The sequence below is a fragment of the Malaclemys terrapin genome, chromosome 13 (assembly GCF_027887155.1).
Source record: "Malaclemys terrapin pileata isolate rMalTer1 chromosome 13, rMalTer1.hap1, whole genome shotgun sequence".
In the NCBI taxonomy this organism is placed as follows: domain Eukaryota; kingdom Metazoa; phylum Chordata; order Testudines; family Emydidae; genus Malaclemys; species Malaclemys terrapin.
Genome location: NC_071517.1, coordinates 36291086 through 36314260, shown reverse-complemented (window position 1 = coordinate 36314260; position 23175 = coordinate 36291086). Strand labels below are relative to the sequence as shown.

Sequence of the window (23175 nt, the reverse complement as noted above, 5' to 3'; positions counted from 1 at the left end):
TGTCAGTTGATGTGCCAAGACTACTTCTGCCCCTGCTCTCCTGCCCTGGGAGCTTGGGACGTCAGTCTCCTGCCTGGTTTGAGCCAGACCTGCTAGCCTGCTGCAAACCCAGAACCAGGTCTGAGCCACGTCCACCAACAGCTACAGGCTTGAACTGAAAGCAGCTTAAGAAGTGTTTCTGTCTTCAACATGCAGATGCCCAACTCCCAATGGGGTCCAAACCCCAGATAAATCCGTTTTACATAAAACATAAACATAACGCTTTATACAGGGTAAATTCATAAATTGTTCGCCCTCTATAACACTGATAGAGAGATATGCACAGCTGTTTGCACCCCGGTATAAATACCTACTCTGGGTTAATAAGTAAAAAGTGATTTTATTAAATACAGAAAGTAGGATTTAAGAGGTTCCAAGTAAAATAAAAACCTGCAAGTCTATGCCTAATACAGTAAGAAAATGAATACAGATAATACCTCACCCTCAGAGGAGTTCCAGTAAGCTTCCTTTTATAGACTAGTCTCCTTCTAGTCCGGGTCCAGCAATCACTCACTCCCTTGTAGTTACTGTCCTTTGTTCCAGATTCTTTCAGGTATCCTTGGGGGTGGAGAGGCTCTCTTTTGAGCTAGCTGAAGACAAAATGGAGGGGTCTCCCAGGGGTTTAAATAGACTCTCTCATCTGGGTGGATACCCCTCCCTCCTCCTGTGTAGAATTCCAGCTACAAGATGGAGTTTTGGAGTCACATGGGCAAGTCACATGTCCATGCATGACTCAGAACTTACAGGTAGCAGCCATGGTTTACACGCTACATTGAACATCCTCATATAGACTTATGTGGATTGGAGCCTTCCAAGATCCATTTTCCGTTAAGTGCTTCTTGATTGGGCACTTAACTTGCAAATTCCTTGCTAAAGAAGCTGACCAAACGCCTTACTAAGGCTATTTAAAAACCAAACAAGTATGCAGCCAATATTCATTACTTCAAATACAACAATAACACATGAATACAAATAGGATGAATATATTCAGTAGATCATAACCTTCACATAGATATGTTATATGGCATAGGTAGCATAAAACATATTCTAGTTATGTCCTATACATTCATAAGCATATTTCCATAAAGTCTTATGGGGTGCAACATCACAACAGGATCCCGTCCCCTTGGGCTCCAGTGTCTCTTCTATCCAATGGGGATATGGCCTGCTGAGTTCAATGGAGCCACAGCTGAGGCTTTGGCCCAAAATGTCAGATACCTGAGCTGAGAATCTCCCAAACACAAGTTACCCACAGTTCTATGCTCATTTAAAAAATAAATAAATAACATTGACACTACTTTAGAAATTTGATTTTCCCCAACATTTTTCCTACAGCTGTTTTCACCTCCTTATTTTTCAGGCTGTAGATGATGGGATTTAACATGGGGGTCAAGATGCTGTACTGGAAGGAGAACATTTCATCCAGCATCACAGAGGAGACTGAGCTGGGTTTTGTGTACTGGAAAAAAGCTGTCAAGTACAACAAACCAACCACAATAAGGTGGGAGCTGCAGGTGGAGAAGGCTTTACGCCTGCCCTCCGCAGAGCGTATCCTCAGGATAGTGGAGATGATGTGAATGTAGGAGATTAGGGTGAAGAGAAAGGAGCTTGATCCAAATATCACAATAGAAGTAAGAAGCCCCACTTGATTGGTGAGAGTCTCAGTGCAGGACAGTTGTAACAGAGGAGGGAGCTCACAGCTGAAATGATGGATTTGGTTGTACCCACAGAAATGCAACTTCAGAGTAAAAACAGTGTTAAGAAGGGCATAAAAGAAGCCCGTGGTCCATGTCCCACTCACCAGCAGAACACAGATTCCTTTGCTCATTCTCTCCATGTAACGCAATGGGTCACAGATGGCAACATAGCGGTCATAAGCCATGGCTAAGAGAATGAAAACTTCAGCACCAGCTGAGAGGAGCATGAAGAACATCTGAGTAATGCAGCCATTGACAGAAATAGTTTTGTGCGCTGCTAGGAAGTTCATCAGCATATTAGGCACTGTGACTGAGGAATAGCAGATATCAACAAAGGATAAATGGAAGAGGAAGAAGTACATAGGGGTGTGAAGGTGAGAATCAGCTCTTATGACCACCATGATCACTATGTTACCACCCAGAGTGATTAGGTATATAACTAAAAACACCGAGAAGAGGAAAATCTGCATCTGTGGGTCACTGGAAAGTCCCAGGAGAATAAATTCGGTCACTACTGTGGTTTGATTTTCCATTGATATTTTTTCAGCAAAACTGGGACCTATAAGACAAATAAATAAATAAAATTAACTCAGATCATAAAAATGAATTGAACTGTCATCTAGAGGTCATCTCTTCAGTAGGATGAATATAAAGAAAGCCCTATTCTATCATGCAATATATATATATTTTTTTATTAAAGAGACAAGATTTAGAAAACAAACAGCCATAATCTGTCTGGAATTTGTGTGTTCTGCAATGACAAAAAGGGTCAGATTCACAACAGGACTTAGATCCCTAACTGCCATTTTAAGCAACTAAATCACAAAATTGGGCCCCACAGGTATTCACAAAATCCCCGCCCAGCTGGGACTATGGGACAGTCTGATGCAGGCCTTGCTTAAGCTCTCCTGTTGAATCTGTTCCACTGTGGTTAAATAATAAAAGCACTGGAGAAAGGGGACTGGATACTGGGTCTCCTGCATCCAGGGTGAGAGCCCTAACCACCAGTCATTCGCTTGCTTGCTGTTTCTCTCTGGCCTAATAACTCTTTAATCTGTCCCTCTAACATCAAAAGAGATACAGCTGTTTTTACTCCAGTTGGGTATCTGGCCCCTTTATTCCAGTGAAGCTATGGCTGATTTACACCCACTGAATCTGGGATCTGGCCAATTCTATAAGTACCTCTTTGTAACTACATTTTGTAATTTTTGTAGAGCTGTAGTTTTTGGCCTTTTTTCATTTGCGGACCCCTAAAAATGTAGGTGCAGACCCCTTTGAAAATCTTAAACATGGTCTATGAACCACCAGGGGTCTGTGGACCACAAGTTCAAAACCACTGTTGTGGAGTGTTTGATATCTATAGTATATTATTGGATTCATCCCTATTAAAATATCTAGGATTTCAACAATAATAAATAATAATAATAATAATAAACCCATGAGACCTAGAAATACTGGTTTGGGCATAGACTGGCAACCCAATACAGAGAACACAGGCAAATCGATAAATATTACAAATGCCATACATCATCAAAACATATTAAAAGTGAGACAGAGAAAAAGATCATCTGGTGGTGATAATAAGCAATGACCGAGAGTGCATTCCAGCCCAAGAAATCATGAAAGATAGTAGAAATGAAATCCCCATAGAAAATCTCCAAAGTTTTACACAGAAATGAGTGCATGGACAGTGGTGGAGAGAGATCAAACCTCTCTAGGGGTAGAAGATGCATAAACTAATGGCTTCTAGAAGGATATCGGAAAAGAGACAGAGAACCTCAATATGAGTGCACAAGAGGAATCCTTAAGGGTTATTTACATAGAAGAAAGATCAAGCAACAAACATAATTGAAATTCACAATGTGTTCTGAAAAGGAAGAGACTGTGGAATGCCTGCTGAGACTGGCTAAGAGGGAACATACACATGAGGCGAGCAAGTTCCTGCACTGGAGTCTCTGTGGAAGTACATATTTAAACGAATTGTGTGTTATTACAACCACCAAACCAGAAGTGCTCTAGAGAGTGAAGAGGCTAAGATTTTATGGGATCTGGCAATTTTCACAGACTGAGCAGTGCAGAAAAACAGGCCAAATATTAATAGAATCATAGAATCATAGAATATCAGAGTTGGAAGGGACCTCAAGAGGTCATCTAGTCCAACCCCCTGCTCAAAGCAGGACCAATTCCCAGCTAAATCATCCCAGCCAGGGCTTTGTCAAGCCGGGCCTTAAAAACCTCCAAGGAAGGAGACTCCACCACCTCCCTAGGTAACGCATTCCAGTGTTTCACCACCCTCCTAGTGAAATAGTTTTTCCTGATATCCAACCTGGACCTCCCCCACTGCAACTTGAGACCATTGCTCCTTGTTCTGTCATCTGCCACCACTGATAGATATCGCCATACCAGCAGATAGTGTCATAAAAAAGAAACAAAAAAGACAAGATATCAAAGTATGAAGAACACTTCCACACAGTAAATTGATTATGGAAAAATAGAACACAGATGATCCCAGTGATTATTGGAATACTTAGTGATCCCTAAGCGTCTGACTGAGCAGCTGAAGAACACATGAGGAGTGCAAGACATCATGGTTGGTGACTTCAAGCAGACAGAGCTCTCAGACACGGCGAGAATGTTATGGAAAGTCAAAGGAAAATGAGAGCATTTGATCATCTAAAATGTAGGAATTGTGCAGAGGGTTTAACAAAACTCCTGACTACCCAAACCTACAGACTTAGTGCACAAAGGATTTATTGGTGACTTATGGGATACATTTTAGACAGTATTTTTTCCCTTTTTATGCTTAAAGATCTTGTATATTGTGAAAGCTATTTGTTAAAAAAAATCCCCCTATGTAATACTGAGGGACAGTAATAATGATCATACTAAATGAACACTCTCTAGGAATGCTGACATGATTTTAAAAGGAAGGATCTGATTGTAAATGGGAGTTTTGTTCCTAAGTAACTTACTCTCAACCCAATGGGATTTTTGACTCAGGATCCTGCACATCTGAATATCAGGCTGTTCCTACATAAGAGAATCTCTCCTGCCCTAATGGAATTGACATTGATTTGTAGTGCAAATGGGAAGGAAGCCAATGTTCTGTCCAATGTCAAATCAATGTTTATCCCATATGTATCCCAGAGAGAAAATACATTTTTTCCCCAACTATCAGCTAATCAGACAAATGCCCGAGCAAACAGATGGACCTTGCTAAGTGGTAACAAAGGCTCTGTGCACAGTGAAACCAAAAGCTAAGTGTCTTCTCTAGAGAATGCCCTGCCCCAATCTACTCACCCCGCAACACAGACTCCAAAAGTAGAAACTACTGTTATCCTGCACCAGCTGATCTCAGTGTTCTCAGTGCTGTCTTGAGAAACACAGAGAGAGAGAGAGAGAGAGAGAGAGATCTGGATTGCCAGCCATGACCCCTATGCTGCTACTGACTCTGTGTGAGCCAACTGCTGCATTCAGGCAGAAATCAAAGGGACTCTGCAGAGAGACCCCACCCCTAGATAAGGGGTAAGGGCAGAACTTGGTCCTTTGAAATTAAAAGGAAAATAAGAGATTACAATGAATAAAAACATGAATCAACTCACCTGCCTTTTAATGTAGATCATAAAGATAGAGATCATTCTGACCTGTGATTTTCTCTTTTTGTTTTCTTAGTCTATCTACTAACTTACTGATTTGTCTGTCTAATTTCTCTCTCTGCCTCTGGAAAACAGCATTTAAGACATCAAATATTTTTTTTTACAAGGAGCAGTCAGACCCTTCAAGTGTTATCAGTGGGAGTGGCACAAAGACCCTTTCCTTCTTAGACTCCAAGTCTAAGAGCTGTCTTGTTCCCCCTGGAGCAAGATCCCTGAAGTTCACTCTCTGTGACAAGTTACCGAGAACACTGTGTTGGGTCAGCCCTTAAACAATGGTGTATGGTTCATAAGAATGAGGGTACTGAGGCTTAGATTATGAAAAGAGCCCAAGTGATTTAGGTTTCCAATCTCAGGGACAGTCAATTAAAAAGGCATGTATTTAGGCTCAGATTCTCTAAAGTAGGCTAAGGAGTTAGATATCCGAATAGCAAGTGATTTAATCTCCCTAGACTCCTTTGAAGATGGTAGCTATAATGTATAATTCCACTAGAGGGCAGTGGAGGTGAAAGCATGGGAACAGGGCAGCTATCCTTAAAGATCACCAATAGATGGATACACAGGTAAAGGAATGAGAAAGGAGCAAATAGACTGTAAAATGGCAGGAAAGAATAGGAGATGAGACAAAGGAAAAGCTATATTGTATAGAGCTGGGAAAATTTTTCAGACAAACAGCTGATTCACCAAAAAATGCTCTTTTGATTGACCTGATACATTTGTAAATTTGAAACAAGTTTACCAAATAGTTTCATCCGAGCCAAAGGGAAAAAAAAAGCTAAATTCACAAAGAGGCACAGGGAATCTCATTGACTTGCAATACCTTTAACACATTGGTTAGGGGACTCATCACCTGACACATGGGAGACACTCATTCATGACCCACCTCTGTCTGTTGTGGAGCAGAGATTTGAAGTTTGGTTTCCCATCTCTCAGGAAAGTGCTTTAATCTCTAGGTTAGTTTGAGAAAGGGCTTTCTCAGTGTCTCCTCTGGAATCTGTTTGCTTTGTATAAATCAGCAGCACATCAGCATCAGATACATATGGCTATAATGCAGCCATGGCAGCGTATACAACTGGTTTCCATCTTAAATGGTTCCTTGCAAATCTTCTCCCTTCCACAAGAGTCAGTATGGGAGGATTAAGGTTTTTTAAATCCCACAAAATTGCATCTTCCAATCTTCTTCTTAGTCAGCCTTGTGCTCTATTTCTTTTGACCCCAGATACAAAAAGCTTCAGTGAAAGCATAACTTCTTCTGGGAGTTGAACATGACTCCGCCATTGCTGTCATCTTCTCAACTGATGGCAGACGGCAAGTTCCTGGGATCATCTAAGTATCTCCTCATTTGTGACAAATCAAACAAATTGAAGTTAAGAATATACTGTAACTTTTGACACTGAAAACTGTTTAGTTTCCTCTCCTCAGCTGTGTTTAATGGATACATTTCTTCTCCATATATGAGAGATGTCATCACAACAACATGTAACACTTGTTTCTTATATGTCACAGAGACATCCTGCAACCCAAGCAGGGGCCTTTGAATGATGTTCAAATGCCATTGACATAAGATCCATCAGACCTGTGACGACTTCAGATATAGACCTCATGCCATCATCCGATTACCTAGTTACATAAAATTATTCACCCATTCAATGTTGTTGCAATTTACATGCGCTGTCAGCAGGTCATGATTAACCCTGGGCAAAAGAAATTGCCCATCCAAATTATTTTCAAAGCATTCAGTGAAATCAGGATGAGTTCAGAAATAACTTAAGGGCACAAAAAAAGGCCAACATTCACAAATAAAATTTAACTGACTAATAAAACCACTGACATGGGTCTATGCCTTTTTCAAGAGATCAGAAACTGCCCCCATATTTTGAACATTTCCTGATGTGAATAGTATACATTTTTATTAATTGCATAATGTGTTACATCACGATAGACTAACAGCATTATTTCTCTTTATGCTTCTCTGTGTGTCATTTATTATTCCATTAGCATGTCTCTCTCTCTCTCTCTCTCTCTCTCTCTCTGTGAAAACTTGGACCACTTTTATTAGTGAAAAAGACAAGCTTTCAAGTGACATGGAGTTCTTTTCCAGGTCGCTGTTCAATGGTTAGAACATCCTCTGTGGGGCAGAAATTCCATGTCTTGTGGACATGAAGTGAGTCAGCACGATATGGAAAATAAACCTGCATCAGAGGGACATTGTTTTCTCTAGGAAAGGGAGCATGGGGCATGGAGCCAGGAACTGGATGGAGATTCTCAGGGTCTGCTGAATGGGGTTTGCCCCCTAAATGGGGCTGACTGTGCAATGATTGGTAAAGTTCAGAGCAAGAGCACCTGTTTTTCCCTGATATGGTCCATTGAGGCCATCCAGTCTCAGGCCTTCTGCTCCCCAGCCATTACCTCTCTTGGGTGGAGACCTGCATTGTTCTTCCTTCTGATGGGGGTATTCCAGGGCGGACCAGTTACCGGCCTTCACTGTGTTATTCCAAGCAAAAGATAATCTGCCTAACAGACCAGCTTCACTTCTCTTCTGAGAGACACTATACAGTGTAATTGCTATGCTTGTAAATTACCACAGAGCTCTTTCTAAGCAAACATATTTTAGTCTTAAGGTAAATCACTACCAAGAAAAAGATATTAAAAGCAATAAAAGAAACCTATACAAAAAGCTTAGCAGAGATCATCCGAACTGCAACATGAGCTTTGGTAAGAGCTGTCCTTCAATCCCCACTCAGGGAGTTTCCTGTGGATTCATGTTCTAAACATACTCACCTCAGAACAAGAACAACGCATGACTCTGTGTGTGACTCATTTATAGAGTTTGTCTCTTTGAAGAGACCTTGCATGTATAATCAGCCAGATAATCTCTGCCCAAAGTGCAGCTTCAAAGGAAGGGTTTCCAGGTGAGTCATTTGCACAGGGTTTGCCCTAGACCAAATGGAGCCCCAGGCGAGAAGCGTCTCCCCCCCCCCATTTTTTAAAATGTTTTAATACCTTATTTTTTAATTGCATTTGTAGCACATTTCATGACTTTGGTGCATGATTTGCACATATGATTTATCCTTGTCAAATAGGAAGATAAATTTTCACACTAGGATTTGTAAATCTGTATTTTGTCACTAACAACAAAAACAGCACCCCGAGACCCATGCCCCCTAAGCCCTGGGTTGCCTCCCCTAAATCCAGGCCTGCATTTGCATTCCCTTCTCCCCACCCCAAATGTCCTTGGACATTTACTTCACTCGTATTGTCCCCAATAATCTTTTGAAGTTCCTTATAGCTCCCAGAGATTGCATTATTGATGACTTCCTCCTAAAGAATTTCCATGCAATTTTACAACAGTACATAAACATTTGCATTTTTAATACAACAAACTCCAAGCATGTTAAACTTAATTCAGTAAGGTTTTTCCAAGACATTACAGGATATTGTCATTTCTGTCAAAACAACAATCTTGCAATATAGTGTCTGAACCCCTGGCTACACTTACTCAGCTCAAATCTTCTTCTAGCCTTCTTCCCATTTATATAGGGTTTGGACTTCAAGTTCTTCTTATCCATTCTAGTCTGTCATGTATATAGTTCCTTTGAAACCAAGCAGCTAACCAAATGCTTTACTATGACATCCACCCATCTAATTTTGGGTCTTCCAACACTTCTCTTACCCTCCACTTCTAAATTTAACTCCCTCTTTCCTATATGTTCTCCCGATTTTCTTTTTGCATAGCCAAGCCATCTAAACCTGGATTCCCTCAGCTTTTTTAAGTAATTGGTACCACCTTCCCACTTCCCCTACTTTGTTTGTTCTGAACATGGTCCATCCTTGTAACTCCAACCACCCATCCTAAAATTTTAATTTCCCCTGTATTCAAGATTTCCTCCTTTCTCTTCCTCAGTGCCCAGAATTCAGAGCCCTGGAAAAATGAAGATCTAATTACAATTGTGTAGACCTTACTTTTCAATGTGCTTGGCTTAGTGAAAACTCAAATGCTTATATAAATATTCATATATGACCAATCCTGCAAAAGGGCTACTCCAGTGCCTAGGATGAACACATGAATAATCATATTCCAGTTAAGTGTGACTATGGACCACTACCATGATCCTGAATCTGTCTGCAGGACAGGGATCACACACAATATTGATTGGGCTCAATCCCTCAGGAAGTCAAAAAGAGGAAGCCCTGTTAGCCTCCATTGGAGATTTGAATGCAGACAGGCTGTAGGGATACGACCATTTAGTCTAAATACTCAAGTGTATTCTATATCATGTCTATTGAGAAGAAGAGATGCACATAAACATAATAGATGAATGAAAAAGTCCATTCAACCAAGTTATACTTTCTTTCTATAGGGTTTACATAAGGTGAGGGTGATGGTGAGTTCTGTTTGGTGAACCACTGTTGAGAGGGTGCCCCTATTGAGACACATAATTAAAATGTGCAACTCGTTGCCCTCGGGAGACGTAGAGACCAGAAATGTAGGAAGAATCAGAAAGGGATTGCAGAAGAAAAATAGCCAGAGCTATCATAATTCTTTATGATAAGATTTTTGGTAGGGATATTAAATATCAAGAATCAGGTTTTAAACCAAACTCTAATAATTAGAGAGACTGCTATGGGGGCAGATTATCCCACATCTGTGTATTGAGTCTTCCTCTGAAAAGCTGGTTCTGGTCACAGCCAGAAAGAGGAATCTAGACTAGATGGCAGGTCTGACTCAATATGGTAGTTCTTACGTTCCCAAGACACAGACAATGGCAGAACAAGAGGCGAGCAATTTTCTTCAGCAGCTTCCTTTATCTGAAGATCTCAAAGGACTTCATGTGCATCACTATATGTTCTATTAATTTAGATGGAATATATGGGCCCAAAGAGGAGGGATAGCTCAGTGGTTTGAGCATTGGCCTATTAAACCCAGAGCTGTGAGCTCAATCCTTGGGGGGGGCATTTAGGGATCTAGGGCAAAATACTCTGTCAGGGACAGTACTTAGTCATGCTATGAAGACAGGAGACTAAACTCAATGACCTTTCAAGGGCCTTTCCAGTTCCACATTTCTATGAACATACCCCAGTTGCTGTCCAGTACTGAACAATGTTAAACACGCTTCAAAATTTGGGATACAGAGAGCTCTGCCTACTTGTTACCGTGGCAAACACACCATTAAACATCCTTTTTAGCTTTTATTAAAGACACAGAAAAGAAAGGGAAAACATTAAAGTCTTTGAAAGGAAAGAGTTAAATAAGGCTTATATTTTAACAACCTCCATTATTCTCCTCCGCTTTAGCGGAAACACTTTTAGATGGCATTGAAGAGGGTAATAACTGTTCTTTTGGGGAAAAGAGAAGAAGTTAGTAGAGCTATCATTGCTGTTCTTGTTAATGTCTGATCCATTTCCTAGAAGACAAAACAACAGTAACACACACAAACAAGGGGAGAGAAAGGATCAGCAAAGATAGAAAAACACAGCTTCAGTCTCTGGGGTTGACTCTCATTTGCAACCTCACAGCTGGAGAAACACAGGCATGGCCCACAGTCTTATTAGCCACTTAGAGACCTGGCAACCTTGTACCAGCATCCAGCTGTTTAGGGCATTACTTTCAGTGGCCTCTTTTTGGTCACAGGCTCACAGCAGTGCTGCTAAGTATACAGCCTTGTCCTGCTAAGCCAGACACTCATTAGACAGAAGGGAAAAGGGGAGGGATAGGAAAGAGAAGAAATAAAGTGGCGAAGGAAAAGGAGGCAGGTCGAAGGAGAGGAAAACGTAGCAAGAGAAAGTCTCACAATTCAGGTGGTATTTGGAATTTAGCCTGAGGCAGAGGTGGTGTCATCTTCCTCCCTCTCTCTAGACCAGTCTGGTCAGGACGTCTTTCAGGATTAGGATGAAGAAGTTCTTCGGTCCCAGAAAATGGCGGGGGTGTCAGCCATGATGGTGACGCTCACTCCAGTAGCCAAATTTTCTACTCAAAGTCTCTTTTGTTTAAAGAGCCCCAAGAAGGGACTGCTGGGTGCAATAGCCCATCCCCTCATTACGTTGCTCACCCATTAGGCCTGGTTTGATACACTGATTTTTTTGTCTCTCGCTGCCTTATTTATGAGGCATGATCTTAGCACAGTTCGTAAGTTCTATCAGGAAACCTTTTCCTTTGGACTAATTCAGTCTCTCTTTCTCCCTCCCTTTAGTGGCCAACCTGTCACTCCAGAGCAACATGAGGCTCTTCAGAAGTTAATATGTGGCTCTTTGCATAGGCACCCAGTCAAGGGCTGCAGCTACAGGTGACAACTTTCCAATGTGCTGAGGGTGCTCTCTGCTCAACCATTGGCTCTGCCCCACTCCACCCCTTCCTGCCCCCTCCCCTGAGCCTACAATGCCCTTGCTCCTCCCTCTCCCCCTCACCCACTGAGTCTCTTGCACACCATGAAACAGCTGATCGGGAGGTGCAAGGAGGCACTGATCGGGGGTGGGGGCTGCCGGTGGGTGGGAGGCGTTGGGAGTGGGGAGCTAATGGGGGTGTTCATAGAATATCAGGTTTGGAAGGGACGTCAGGAGGTCATCTAGTCCAACCCCCTACTCAAAGCAGGACCAATTCCCAACTAAATCATCCCAGCCAGGGCTTTCTCAAGCCGGGCCTTAACAACCTCCAAGGAAGGAGATTCCACCACCTCCCTAGGTAACGCATTCCAGTGCTTCACCACCCTCCTAGTGAAACAGTGTTTCCTAATATCCAACCTAGATCTCCCCAACTGCAACTTGAGACCATTGCTCCTTGTTCTGTCATCTGCCACCACTGAGAACAGCCGAGCTCCATCCTCTTTGGAACCCCCCTTCAGGTAGTTGAAAGCAGCTATCAAATCCCCCCTCATTCTGCTCTTCTGAAGACTAAACAATCCCAGTTCCCTCAGCCTCTCCTCATAAGTCAGGTGCTCCAGCCCCCTAATAGTTTTTTTTTTTGACCTCCGATGGACTCTTCCCAATTTTTCCACATCCTTCTTTTAGTGTGGAGCCCAAAACTGCACACAGTATTCCAGATGAGGCCTCACCAATGTTGAATAAAGGGGAACGATCACGTTCCTTGATCTGTTGCTGATGTATTACTGTGGCTCTTTGGCAATGTACATTGGTAAATTCTGGCTCCTTCTTAGGCTCAGGTTGGGCACCCCTGCTTTTTCAATCACCATTTGCTATTAGAGGCTACTGTGACATCTGATGAACTGTCACATACTTTTCACAGTTGAACTCATAATGAGGATAAGTTTGTAGGCCAAATTATTACAACATGTATTAAACTCTGCACTCCATCTGTGAGGTTGTTTTCCCCAAATTACAGAAGCTTATTACCATCAATCGTCCATTAAGCACCAACAAAATACTAGTCTCTGTGCTTAAAATGAAATTAAAGAGAGTCTATGACCCAGAGAGCTTAAATATAATAGACTGAGACACTGGAGAAACCACTTCTTTATTTTATATATATAAATAAATACATTTGGCCTGTGTGATACAGGAGGACAGACTAGGGATCACAGGGGTCCCTTCTGGCCTTTGAATCTATGAAATTAGTTCCTTGTTATACTTGGCAGTGTACAAATATTAGAGATGATACAGAAATTTCCATCACCCAGGAAGCTCCATATTTTGACATTTTGTTTACTCCCAACAGGGTCCAAAAAGATGAAATGTCAAAATGTTATGAGATGAAAAATTCTAAAAGGTTTAGATGTCTAAACATTTCATCTTTAAATTTGATTGTAACAAAATATTTCCTCTTGAAGTGTCCATTTAATATGAAAACTTACATATTGAGTGAATATTTTTGTGTACAATGAGCTTGACACGAGTCATTTTATTGTCAATTTAAGTGAAAATATCAATTCAAAATGAAAGTTTTCATTTCAATTGGACATTTTGAAACAAAATTTCATTTCATTTTGAGACATCAAATTGAAATTGAATCCTCCCCTTGCCCCAAGAAAAAAAATATTTCTTCAAAATACCGTTTTTTCCATTGAAAATTTCTATCTTGATGAAACAAGACTTTCAAATTTCGTTTTCCAAACATGGGAAAAACTTTTGACCAGAACTAACACACACAGAAGTGGTCATCACTCCTGTTCTAAAGAATTTACAGTCCAACAGAGTGACACACCCTGCAAAAGCAGGAGGTGAGAGTAGCTAAATAATTCCATTTTCTATTCAATGAGTAGGTTGCAAAAGTCATGAATTTTGATGAGAAAGAGGGACATGATTTTTTTTCATTAAAATTTTCCCATTTTCAACCAGCTCTATTCATTTTTTGTGAAGAATGTGAAAGAAGAAATTCTCCCTGTGAAATCAGGAGGAGAGGGTGGTATCTTTCTTAATGGGGACAGGGAGTGCATTCTGTTAGTCCTAGGCTGAGATGGGAAGAGATATGGGACTGTCAGCGGGCACATGGATGATTGTATGATCCAAGGCAGAAACAGGGATGGAAGAGATCAGACTTCAATATCTTCTTTTCCACCAACTTTCTGACTGACCTTGGGCATGTCACTGGGACTACATTTTTCCAATTCAATAGGAGTAAGGCACCTAACTTGCCTAACTCTTTTGAAAATCCCAGCCTGCTGGTTGGCTCTTCATTTACCTGAGACGATATCTCTGTAAGTCCCAATTTGACAAAAAGGTGGATTCTGAATCATAACTTCATTCGGCGAGGAAAGATCCTCAGCTGACATATATCGGTATAGCCCTGTTTCTTTCAGTGGAATTACGTTGCTTTCCACCATCTGTGGTGTTGAATCTAAGGGTGAATTTCACTGGGGTGCATAGTGCCAGCACCACTTGCTATTATGTTTAGGATTTAAGTGGAAGCTCGATGATACACGGGTCTTTCCAACTCAACGGTGAGGGAAATTTGAGGAATGTAAAATCAATTTAGAATATGGACACTATGGGCCAGATTCCCAGTTCATGTAAATCCACCTAATTTCGTTGATGTAAAGGCTCTATGTCAATTTACATCCAGAGTTAGATTCACAAAGGGATGTAGCTGTTTTAATGGTGAGCATTGCAGTGGATAATAGGTTATTTTTGTAATCATTTGGTTCCCAGAGCCTAAGTTGGGCAGCCAGGCTCCCTACAAAGTAAAAGTGGAGACACAGACACCTAAGACTGGGATTAAAAAAAGCCAACATGACAGATGTTTTCTTAATCAATGGGAAAGGTGAAGCAGGGGGTTGTGTTCTAAATACTGCAGGTATCACAGGAGTTCAGTCCCTATTTCCTCTGAGAGAAGACACCTCCTTCACCTTGGAAATCTCATCTTGGAAGCCTCTAAACCCACCTAAGGTGGCAAGAAACCATAGCAAGAGAGGGGAGAGAAGAAGAAGCAATTAGGTGGAGGAAACCCCTCAAATTGTATCCTAGGTGTTAGGGATGTTGGAGACCCTCCTCAAGTGCCGAATAAGGAGAAAGATTTTAAAAAGGGATCTGCTTCCTCCCATGTGGGTGCCCTAACCACTGTGATATGGGATACCTGATATGTGTCCTTCTCAAGCTCGCCTAATAGAGTTTTACATTCTTTGTGCAGCTTGACCCAGCTGGAGATCACACTCATTATTAATTATTGTTATTATTGCAGAGACATTAATAAGGATGAATCCTATAAGATATTACAGATATTAAAGAGGGTTTTCAACAAAATACTCTAGAACTACAGAATGCTATAGACACAGCTGTTCTTTTCATAGAACTGGTTATATTCTCAAGTTGTACAAATTGGCCATAGCTGCATTAAAGAAAGAAAGAGAAAACATGCATGAATGGCTCTAGATTCTGGTGCTTCTAGCATGCAACCTACATGGAGACCCAGGATCCCATCCCCCTTACTCCAGTGTCTCTTCTACCCAATGGGGATGTGGCCTGCTGAGTTCAATGGAACCACACTGATTAAGAGCAGCTGAGGCTTTGGCCCAAAGCGTCAGATACCTGAGCTGAGAATCTCCCAAACACACGTTATCCACAGTTCTATTCCCCTTGATTTTTTTTTTTAAAAGATCGACACTACTTGAGAAATTTGAATTTCTGAAACATTTTCCCTATAGCTGTTTTCACCTTGTTTTTCAGGCTGTCGATGATGGGGTTTAACATGGGGGTCAAGATGCCATACTGGATGGAGAACATTTCATCCAGAATGACAGAGGAGACCGAGCTGGGTTTTGTGTACTTGAGAAAACCTGTCAGGTAGAATAAGCCAACCACAATAAGGTGGGAGCTGCAGGTGGAAGAGCCTTTACGCCTGCCCTACGCAGAGCGTATCCTCCGGACAATGGAGATGATGTGAATGTAGGCGATCAGGGTGAGGAGGAAGGAGGTTGATGCAAATATCACAGCAGAAGTAAGAAGCACCACTTGATTGGTGAAACTCAGTGCAGGACAGTTGTAACAGGGGAGGGAGTTCACAGCTGAAATGGTTGATTTGACTGGGCCCACAGAAATGCAACTTGAGGGCAAAAACTGTGTTAAGCAGGGCATGGAAGAAGCCTATTGCCCATGCACCACTCACCAGCTGAACACAGATCCCTTTGCTCATTCTCTCCATGTAACGCAATGGGTCACAGATGGCAGCATAGTGGTCATAAGCCATTGCTGAGAGAATAAAAATGTCAGTTGTAGCCAGCTGCAAAATGAAACACATCTGTGCAATGCAGCTATTGACAGAAATGGTTTTGTGCTCTGCTAGGAAATGCACCAACATCTTAGGCACAACGGTTGAGGAATAGCAGATATCAACGATAAATGAGACAGAAAGAAGTATAATAGGGTGTGAAGGTGAGGATCAGCCCTTATCACCACCATGATCACGATGTATGCCAAAAGCGTGATTAGGTAGACAAGTAAAAAAACAGGAAGAGAAAAATCTGCAGCTGTGGGTCATTGGAAAGTTCCAGGGTAATAAATTCAGTCACTTCAGTTTGATTTCCCATGGATTCTTACTCAGGAAAACTGACCTGTCAAACTGGAAAAAAATACAATTAACATACGAGTAAATTGAAATGGCATGTGGAGATCATCTGATCAGTAGGATGAATGTAAAGAGGCCTTCTACATCCTATAAAATGTGTGTTTAAAATAGGCAAAAATGGGCTAGATGCAGAAAAGGACTTTGGCACTAAACTACTCCTTTACTTCCCTAAATCCCAGGAGAAGGCCCCACTGGTACTCTGAGAAATACCGCTCAGCTGTGATATTGGGACAGTTGGACATAGGGCTCCCTCATTCTTTCCTGTTGAAGCTCTTCCACTGTTAAATAATAAAAAAAGCTTTGGAACAGAGGGACTGGATACTCTGTTTCCTGCATCTGGAGGTGAATGCCCTAACCACTAGGATATAGTCCCCTTGCTGTCTCTCTCTAGCCTAATATCTCTTTCATCTGTCCCATTAACTTAAATAGAGCTATGGCTGATTTACAGCAGCTGGAGATTTGGCCCATTGGTGCCTATGGAGCTATGGCTGATGCACACCATCATGGGATCTGGCCAATTCTATAAATACTCTACAGATATTACATTCTGTAGTTTTTGTAGAATCTTATTGGATTGATCCCTATTAAAATATCTAGAATTCTAGAAGAGGAAGAAACCTCAGAGCTGTAGAAATTTTAGGTTTCCACCCACCAGGGTATAGCCTATCAACCCAAACCAGTATGGAGAATGTGGCATTCATAATAATCATCAATTACCTCTAAACTGGGCCTCAGAAGAGAGTATCTGGATGACAGCCTCCTACTCAGCGGAGTGTTTTGTGTGGAGGTGGGTAGGGGGCTGTCATGTATCATGCAACTGTCCAAAGAGACAGAGATTGTTTGTGACAATAGAGTAAAAAGGAGTCATCTTTTAAACCAAGAAGTGATCTGAGGATGTCTTTTGGCAAAACCAGAAGAGAGAGCCTGGAGCAAAGAAAATGCTCCAACACTGGAAGGAGAGAAACGACAACACCGAGAAAGAGATGACCGATCATAGACTCACTGCACAACTGAGAGCTTTATTCCAAAGAGGAGAATTTACACAAATGAAGATTGAAAGCCTGAAAAGGCGATTAGTCATGTAGAACTATGTACAAACATTTTGGTGGGAGCAGTGACATAGGATAAACAGAAGGCAGAAATGAAAGGAAATTGGAGGACAAATATGAGTGAAAGAGCACCTGAAGAAAGTAGAGAAAATCAGAAGGATTTGTCGATTGAGATCATGCAGAGTGTAAAAGACATTGAACTACCAACCGAAATTTGTAGACCATCATGCACTGGATGATATAATGCAAGTACTTAATGACGTGCTCAAGGAAACTGGAGAAAAAAAACCTACAAGGATTAGCAAGTATAATTATATAATTTATGGTACAGTAACAGTAGCAGATCATTGATTTAACATCAAGGCATCTGAACATATGAACCATTGGAAAACTTCCTATCTTCAAGAACCTCCATGGAAATGAAGTTAAAACAGAAAAGTATGCTTTTTCATTGAGATACCAGCCAACTGTATGAATATGGGAAAAATCATTTGAAGAGAAAAGAGCAGCATCCTTGGAGATGAAATATCAGCTGAATGAAAGGATGTGAGAGTTATGAAGGAACAATGTAAAGAGAAACTGATCGCTTAGTGTCATGGACTTGAAAGATTTCAGCATAAAGTTATTAGTATAGAGAGAACAGTCACTTCACCAGAGACCCTAGGAGAGTCTTTCATCTGATTGATGGAAAAAAGAAATAAAAATAAACAGAATAGTCAAAATTAGAGAGCCAATAAATGATGAAGAGTTTCACTGCTTCTGGAAGGAAATCTGGTCTGAGACTGTACAACATAAGCAGAGAGCAAACCGGATTAGAAATGAAAGAAAAAGTTTACAAGACACAGCACAGAGGAATACACAGAAAACACCAAAGAAAGAAATGAGGTACTGAGATAAATGAAACATTGGAAATCACCCGGACCAGATGGGATGCCTGGATTCTAGCTGAAACGCCTTACAACTCCATGATTGTTTATTTGAATAACTTATTAAATGTTTGACGAATGGATTTCAAAAATGGTTGGTGACAGGGACAATGAAAAAAAGAAAGTTGTAGTGATCCTATGAATTATAGACTGACCACATGTTTACCAACTATAAGGAAACTTCTAACAATTCCAGGAAAGACGATCTGGATAGTGCTAGCTCACAATGCAATGCAGTTTCCTGAGCAAAAAGGCAGCACAGTAAACATGAAAGGAACAAAAGGCCACCTCTGGCTAAACAGGAGGATCACAGAAGATTGAAAACAAAGAAAGTCTACCCACACAATGGCTAACCTTTTTTCTACCAGAGAGCATCCAACAGTGTCTCACAATCAAGGATCACCGAGACACTGAAAATGTCCAAGATTTATCCACAGATCATTCCCTTTCTGTAGCAATCTATGTTTAACTGGAGCACTCGACTCTCCCAGGGAGGGACTAATTGATGAGATTCAAAGTAAAAAGAGAAATCTTTCAAGGGGATTCCTTAGCACCAGTGCTGTTTGTGGTAACCATGCTGCCACTGACATGGATGCTTGTTGAGATAATCACAATTGACCATGTCAGCGAAGAGCAACAACCAGTTAACAATTTGTTAGACATGAGCAATCTGAAACTACATGAACAGTCACAAAAAGGAGCTACAGAGATTGATGATGTGTGGAAAAGTTTGGTGAAGATATAAAGCTACGCGTTGGCTTGGCTAACTGTGTGTCAGCATCTGTAAAAATGGTCAGACCGGTACAATCTGATGACATACAAGTTAATGATGGAACTATCCATGATATCTCAGCATGACCCCTACAAATATCTTGGAATCAGGGAACTGCCAGAGCTACAAAATAAGAAATTGAAAGAAAAAGTGAGGAAAGAATATTACAGATGTACAAGAACTACTCTATGGACAAAACTGAAGTCTAAGAATGTGCTCCGAGCCATTAATATGTGGGGGGATGCCAGTAGTACAGAGTATTGCTGGAGTGATCAAGTGGAATTGAGAGGAGAAGAAAAAAATGACATCCAAAGAAGACAGCTGCCGGTGACGCATAGAGTATTAGACAGCAATCAAGTCATGGACAGGATGTACATCCCACGATGCGATAAAGGAAAACCTCTGCTATCTGTGGAGGAAGCAATTGATAATGAGCACTATAATGTCAAAATATATAAGGAGTTAACCAGAATAAAGATCATCCGGTCATGATAACAAGCAAGACTGAGCTGCATCCAAGCCCAAGAAAGTGTGAAAGAAAGGAGAAAGCAACCTGCCAAAAAAGATTTGAAAGGTTTACACAGAGATCAATGCACAGACAGTGATGGAGAGAGATCAAACCTATTGGTGATAGAAGATTGACAAACTCATGACTTGTGGAAGGATCCCTGGAAGGAAAAAAAAAAAAAAAAAAAAGGCAGAGCCTCCTAATGAGCGGATAAGAAAAATCCTTACGGGGTTTAATTATGTAAGAAGTAAAATTCACCGACAATTGCTCCCCGAGCCGCAGAACGTGTTCTAAAAAGGAAGAGATGGTGGAGCATGAGTTGAGCAACTGCTAGACTCTATCTGGGAGAGAATATATGAACTGACACTCTGAATTTGCCAAGTGTCAGCACTGGAACCTCTGTACAAATCCATACTTGCCACAAACTGTGCTATTACAAATACCAAACTCAAAGCGCTCTAGAGAATGAAGATGATAAGATTTATGGGATCTGGCAATTGTCACAGACCGAATGGTGCAGTCAAACAGGCCAGACATAGTTGTAGAAAAAGACAGCCAACAAGCCCATGTTAATTGATGTTTCTGTGCCAGCAGACAATCAAAAAAACAAGGAGAGAGGATGGTGAAGTATGAAGAATGCTGCTTTGAAGGTGAGCAATTATAGAAAACTAGAATGAACAAACAATCCTAGCAGTTATTGGAGCTAGGGGCAGGGCCGGCTCTGGCTTTCTGGCCACTCCAAGCAAAAAAAAAAAAACAAAACCTGCGGCACTGCCGGAGCCAGGGTGCAATTGGACTCCTTGCCTGCAGATGTGCCCCGGCTAGCGGGGGGAGGGGGAGGGGGAGGGAGCGGTGGGAGAGAGAGAAAGGGGGTGGCCAGGGCTTCAGCGGGGCGCTACCACTCGGCCCCTCCCGCTGTGCCCCCTACCGGGAGGGCTCCACACCACTCCGGTTTGCTGGGAGGGAAGGATGCGGGCTGCCCTGCTGGGCTTGCTGTAGGGCACGCCTGTCCTCCACGCTGCTGCCCACTACAGGGCAGCCGGAGCGGAACAACAACAACAAAAAAAAGCTGTCGTGCCGCCCAAGGATTGGGTGGAATGCCGCCTCCTACAAGTTGCCACCCTAAGCACCAGCTTCCTCGGCTGGTGCCTGGAGCCGGCCCTGGCTAGGGGTAAAACATGCTAGGACTGCAAAACATCATGGTCATTGACTTCCAGCAGACAGCCCTCTTAGGCACTGTGAGAATGTGAAGGAAAGACCAAGGAGAATGAATGAATTTGAGCACCTGAAATACAGGAATTCTGTCAAGGGTTTAACAAGACTCCCAACTACCCAAACCTACAGAATCCGGTCAGTCAGTATTTATAGGAGACACATGGGGATACATTTTGGACAGCAGCTTCCTCTTTTTGACTCTGAATATCAGGCTGCTCACAAATAAGAGAATCTGTCCTGCCCTCTTGGAAGTGAATGGCTATTTTGACATTGATTTTCAGTGGAAATGGGAATGAAGCCAGTGTTCTGTCCAATGTCAAATTGATGTTTAAACCCTAATGTCTGCCAGAGAGAAACTAAATCTTTTCCTCATTATCAGCTCATCAGACAAATGCCCAAGTAAAGAGATCTTGTACTAGAACCAGAATATCACAGGCAGATTCTATGCAAAGGGAACTCCAAAGCTAAGCACCATCTCCAGAGATGGCCCTGCCCCCAACCTCACCACTCCCAAACACAAACACTTCTGCTAACATGCACAAACTGATCTAATTTGTCTCAAATCAATAAGTAGGTAGACTACCTAGTCTGCCTATCTGCATCTGGAATACAGCATCTCAAGACATCCAATAGGTCCAAGGATCACATCCATAGACCCTTTACCCAGAGCAATGAAACCACTCAAGGTGTGTAGGGTTATCTGTGGGAGTGGAGCAAAAAGCCTTCCCTGAACTGCCTCCAAGATTAAAAGCTGATTTCTTGAGAATGGTTTAAATGCTGTTTTGTTCCCCTCGGGACAAGATCCCTGTAGTTCACTCTCTGTAAGAAGCTACCAGTAACACTGGGCTGGGTCAGCACTCAAGCAATGCTCTGTTGTGCCTGAAAATGAGAGCAATGAGACTTGGATCATCACAGGATTTAGGTACACAATCTCAGGAACAGTCACTTAAAAAAAGAAAGTGTGTATTTAGGCTGTTTCCAATATGGGGCACCACATTTCAGGAAAGATGTGGACAAATTAGAGAAAGTTCAGGGAAGAGCAACAAAAATTATTAAAGGTCTAGAAAATATGACCTGAGGGGAGATTTGAAAAACAAATAGGTTTGTTTAGTCTGGAGAGGAGAAGACTGAGGGGGGACATTTTAACACTTTTCAAGTACATAAAAGGTTGTTACGAGGAGGGAGAAAATTGTTCTCCTTAACATCTGAGGAAAGGACTAGATGCAATGGGCTTAAATTGCAGCAAGGTTGGTTTAGGTTGGACAGTAGGAAAAACTTCCTAACTGTCAGAGTGGTTAAACACTGGAATAAATTGCCTAGGGATGTTGTGGAATCTCCCCCTTTGGAGATTTTTTAAGAGCAGATTGGACAAAAACACCTGTCAGGGATAATCTAGATAATAGTTAGTACTGCCTGAAGTTTAGGGGGTTAGACAAATTGACCTCTTGAGGTCCCTTCCAGTTAATAGAATATCAGAGTTGGAAGGGACCTCAGGAGGTCATCTAGTCCAACCCCTTGCTTAAACCAGGGCCAATCCTAAGAAAGATTTCTGCCCCAAACAGCCTCCTTCAAGGATTGAACAAATGCTCAAACCACTGAGCTATCCCTCCCACCCTTAGAAGTCATTGATGCAGTCCAGAATTAAACCGAGCTCGCCTGTGTCTCAGTCCAGTGCCTTAACCACTACCCTAAAAATCAACAGCTCCAGTTCTATGATGGCAGTAAATAACTGTTGAGACAAAGGAGGAGATAAATTGTAAGATTATTCACCAAAAAGGAAATTTTGGTCAACTCAAAACTATTCACAATTTTAACACAAATTTTACTGAATTATTTCAGCCAGAAAAATAAAGATTGTGTTAAATTCACAAAACAGCAGGAGGAAGCGGAGTCCCTCTGCTGCTGCTTTTCTTGTAACTTCAGTCCATTGGTTAGGTCATTTTCCTTGCATAGGGGACCATGGTTTTCTTCCCCTCTCTATGTGGGGTGGGGGCAGAAATTTGAAGTGAGATCTCCCCTCTCTGATATATATATATATATATACACACACACACACACACACAATGGAGCAATGAGTTGAACCTACCAAAGGAGCCCCTAACACTGAGCTACAGTGTAATTTTAGCCCCATGACTAGCCAAGTATTTTATATCAGTGGAATAGCTTCAATAGGAAAGCTTTGGAAAACTCCACCCCAGTGTACCTATATACTGGTGGTTAGGGCCTTCAGCTGGGAGGTCAAAGATTCAGTCCCTGCTCTACAGGAGGTAGAATGGGGAATTAAACCCAGGTCTTCCAGAATACC

At 41.8% G+C, this 23175-nt stretch overlaps 1 protein-coding gene and 1 pseudogene across 1 annotated transcript; both read right to left on the bottom strand.

Annotated features, from left to right (window-relative positions):
* Nucleotides 1–1333: 1333 nt before the first annotated feature.
* LOC128848115 (olfactory receptor 5V1-like) lies at nt 1334–2269 on the bottom strand. Its single transcript, XM_054047898.1, has one exon. The coding sequence runs from the start codon at nt 2267–2269 to the stop codon at nt 1334–1336; it is 936 nt and encodes a 311-aa protein (XP_053903873.1).
* A 13170-nt stretch (nt 2270–15439) lies between these two features.
* Nucleotides 15440–16362, bottom strand: LOC128847618 (olfactory receptor 1030-like; annotated as a pseudogene).
* Between the last annotated feature and the right edge of the window lie 6813 nt (nt 16363–23175).

Coding starts and splice junctions, on each gene's coding strand:
- LOC128848115 (XM_054047898.1), bottom strand. CDS start 2,269: ATGGAAAATCAAACCACAGTAGTGACCGAATTTATTCTCCTGGGACTT.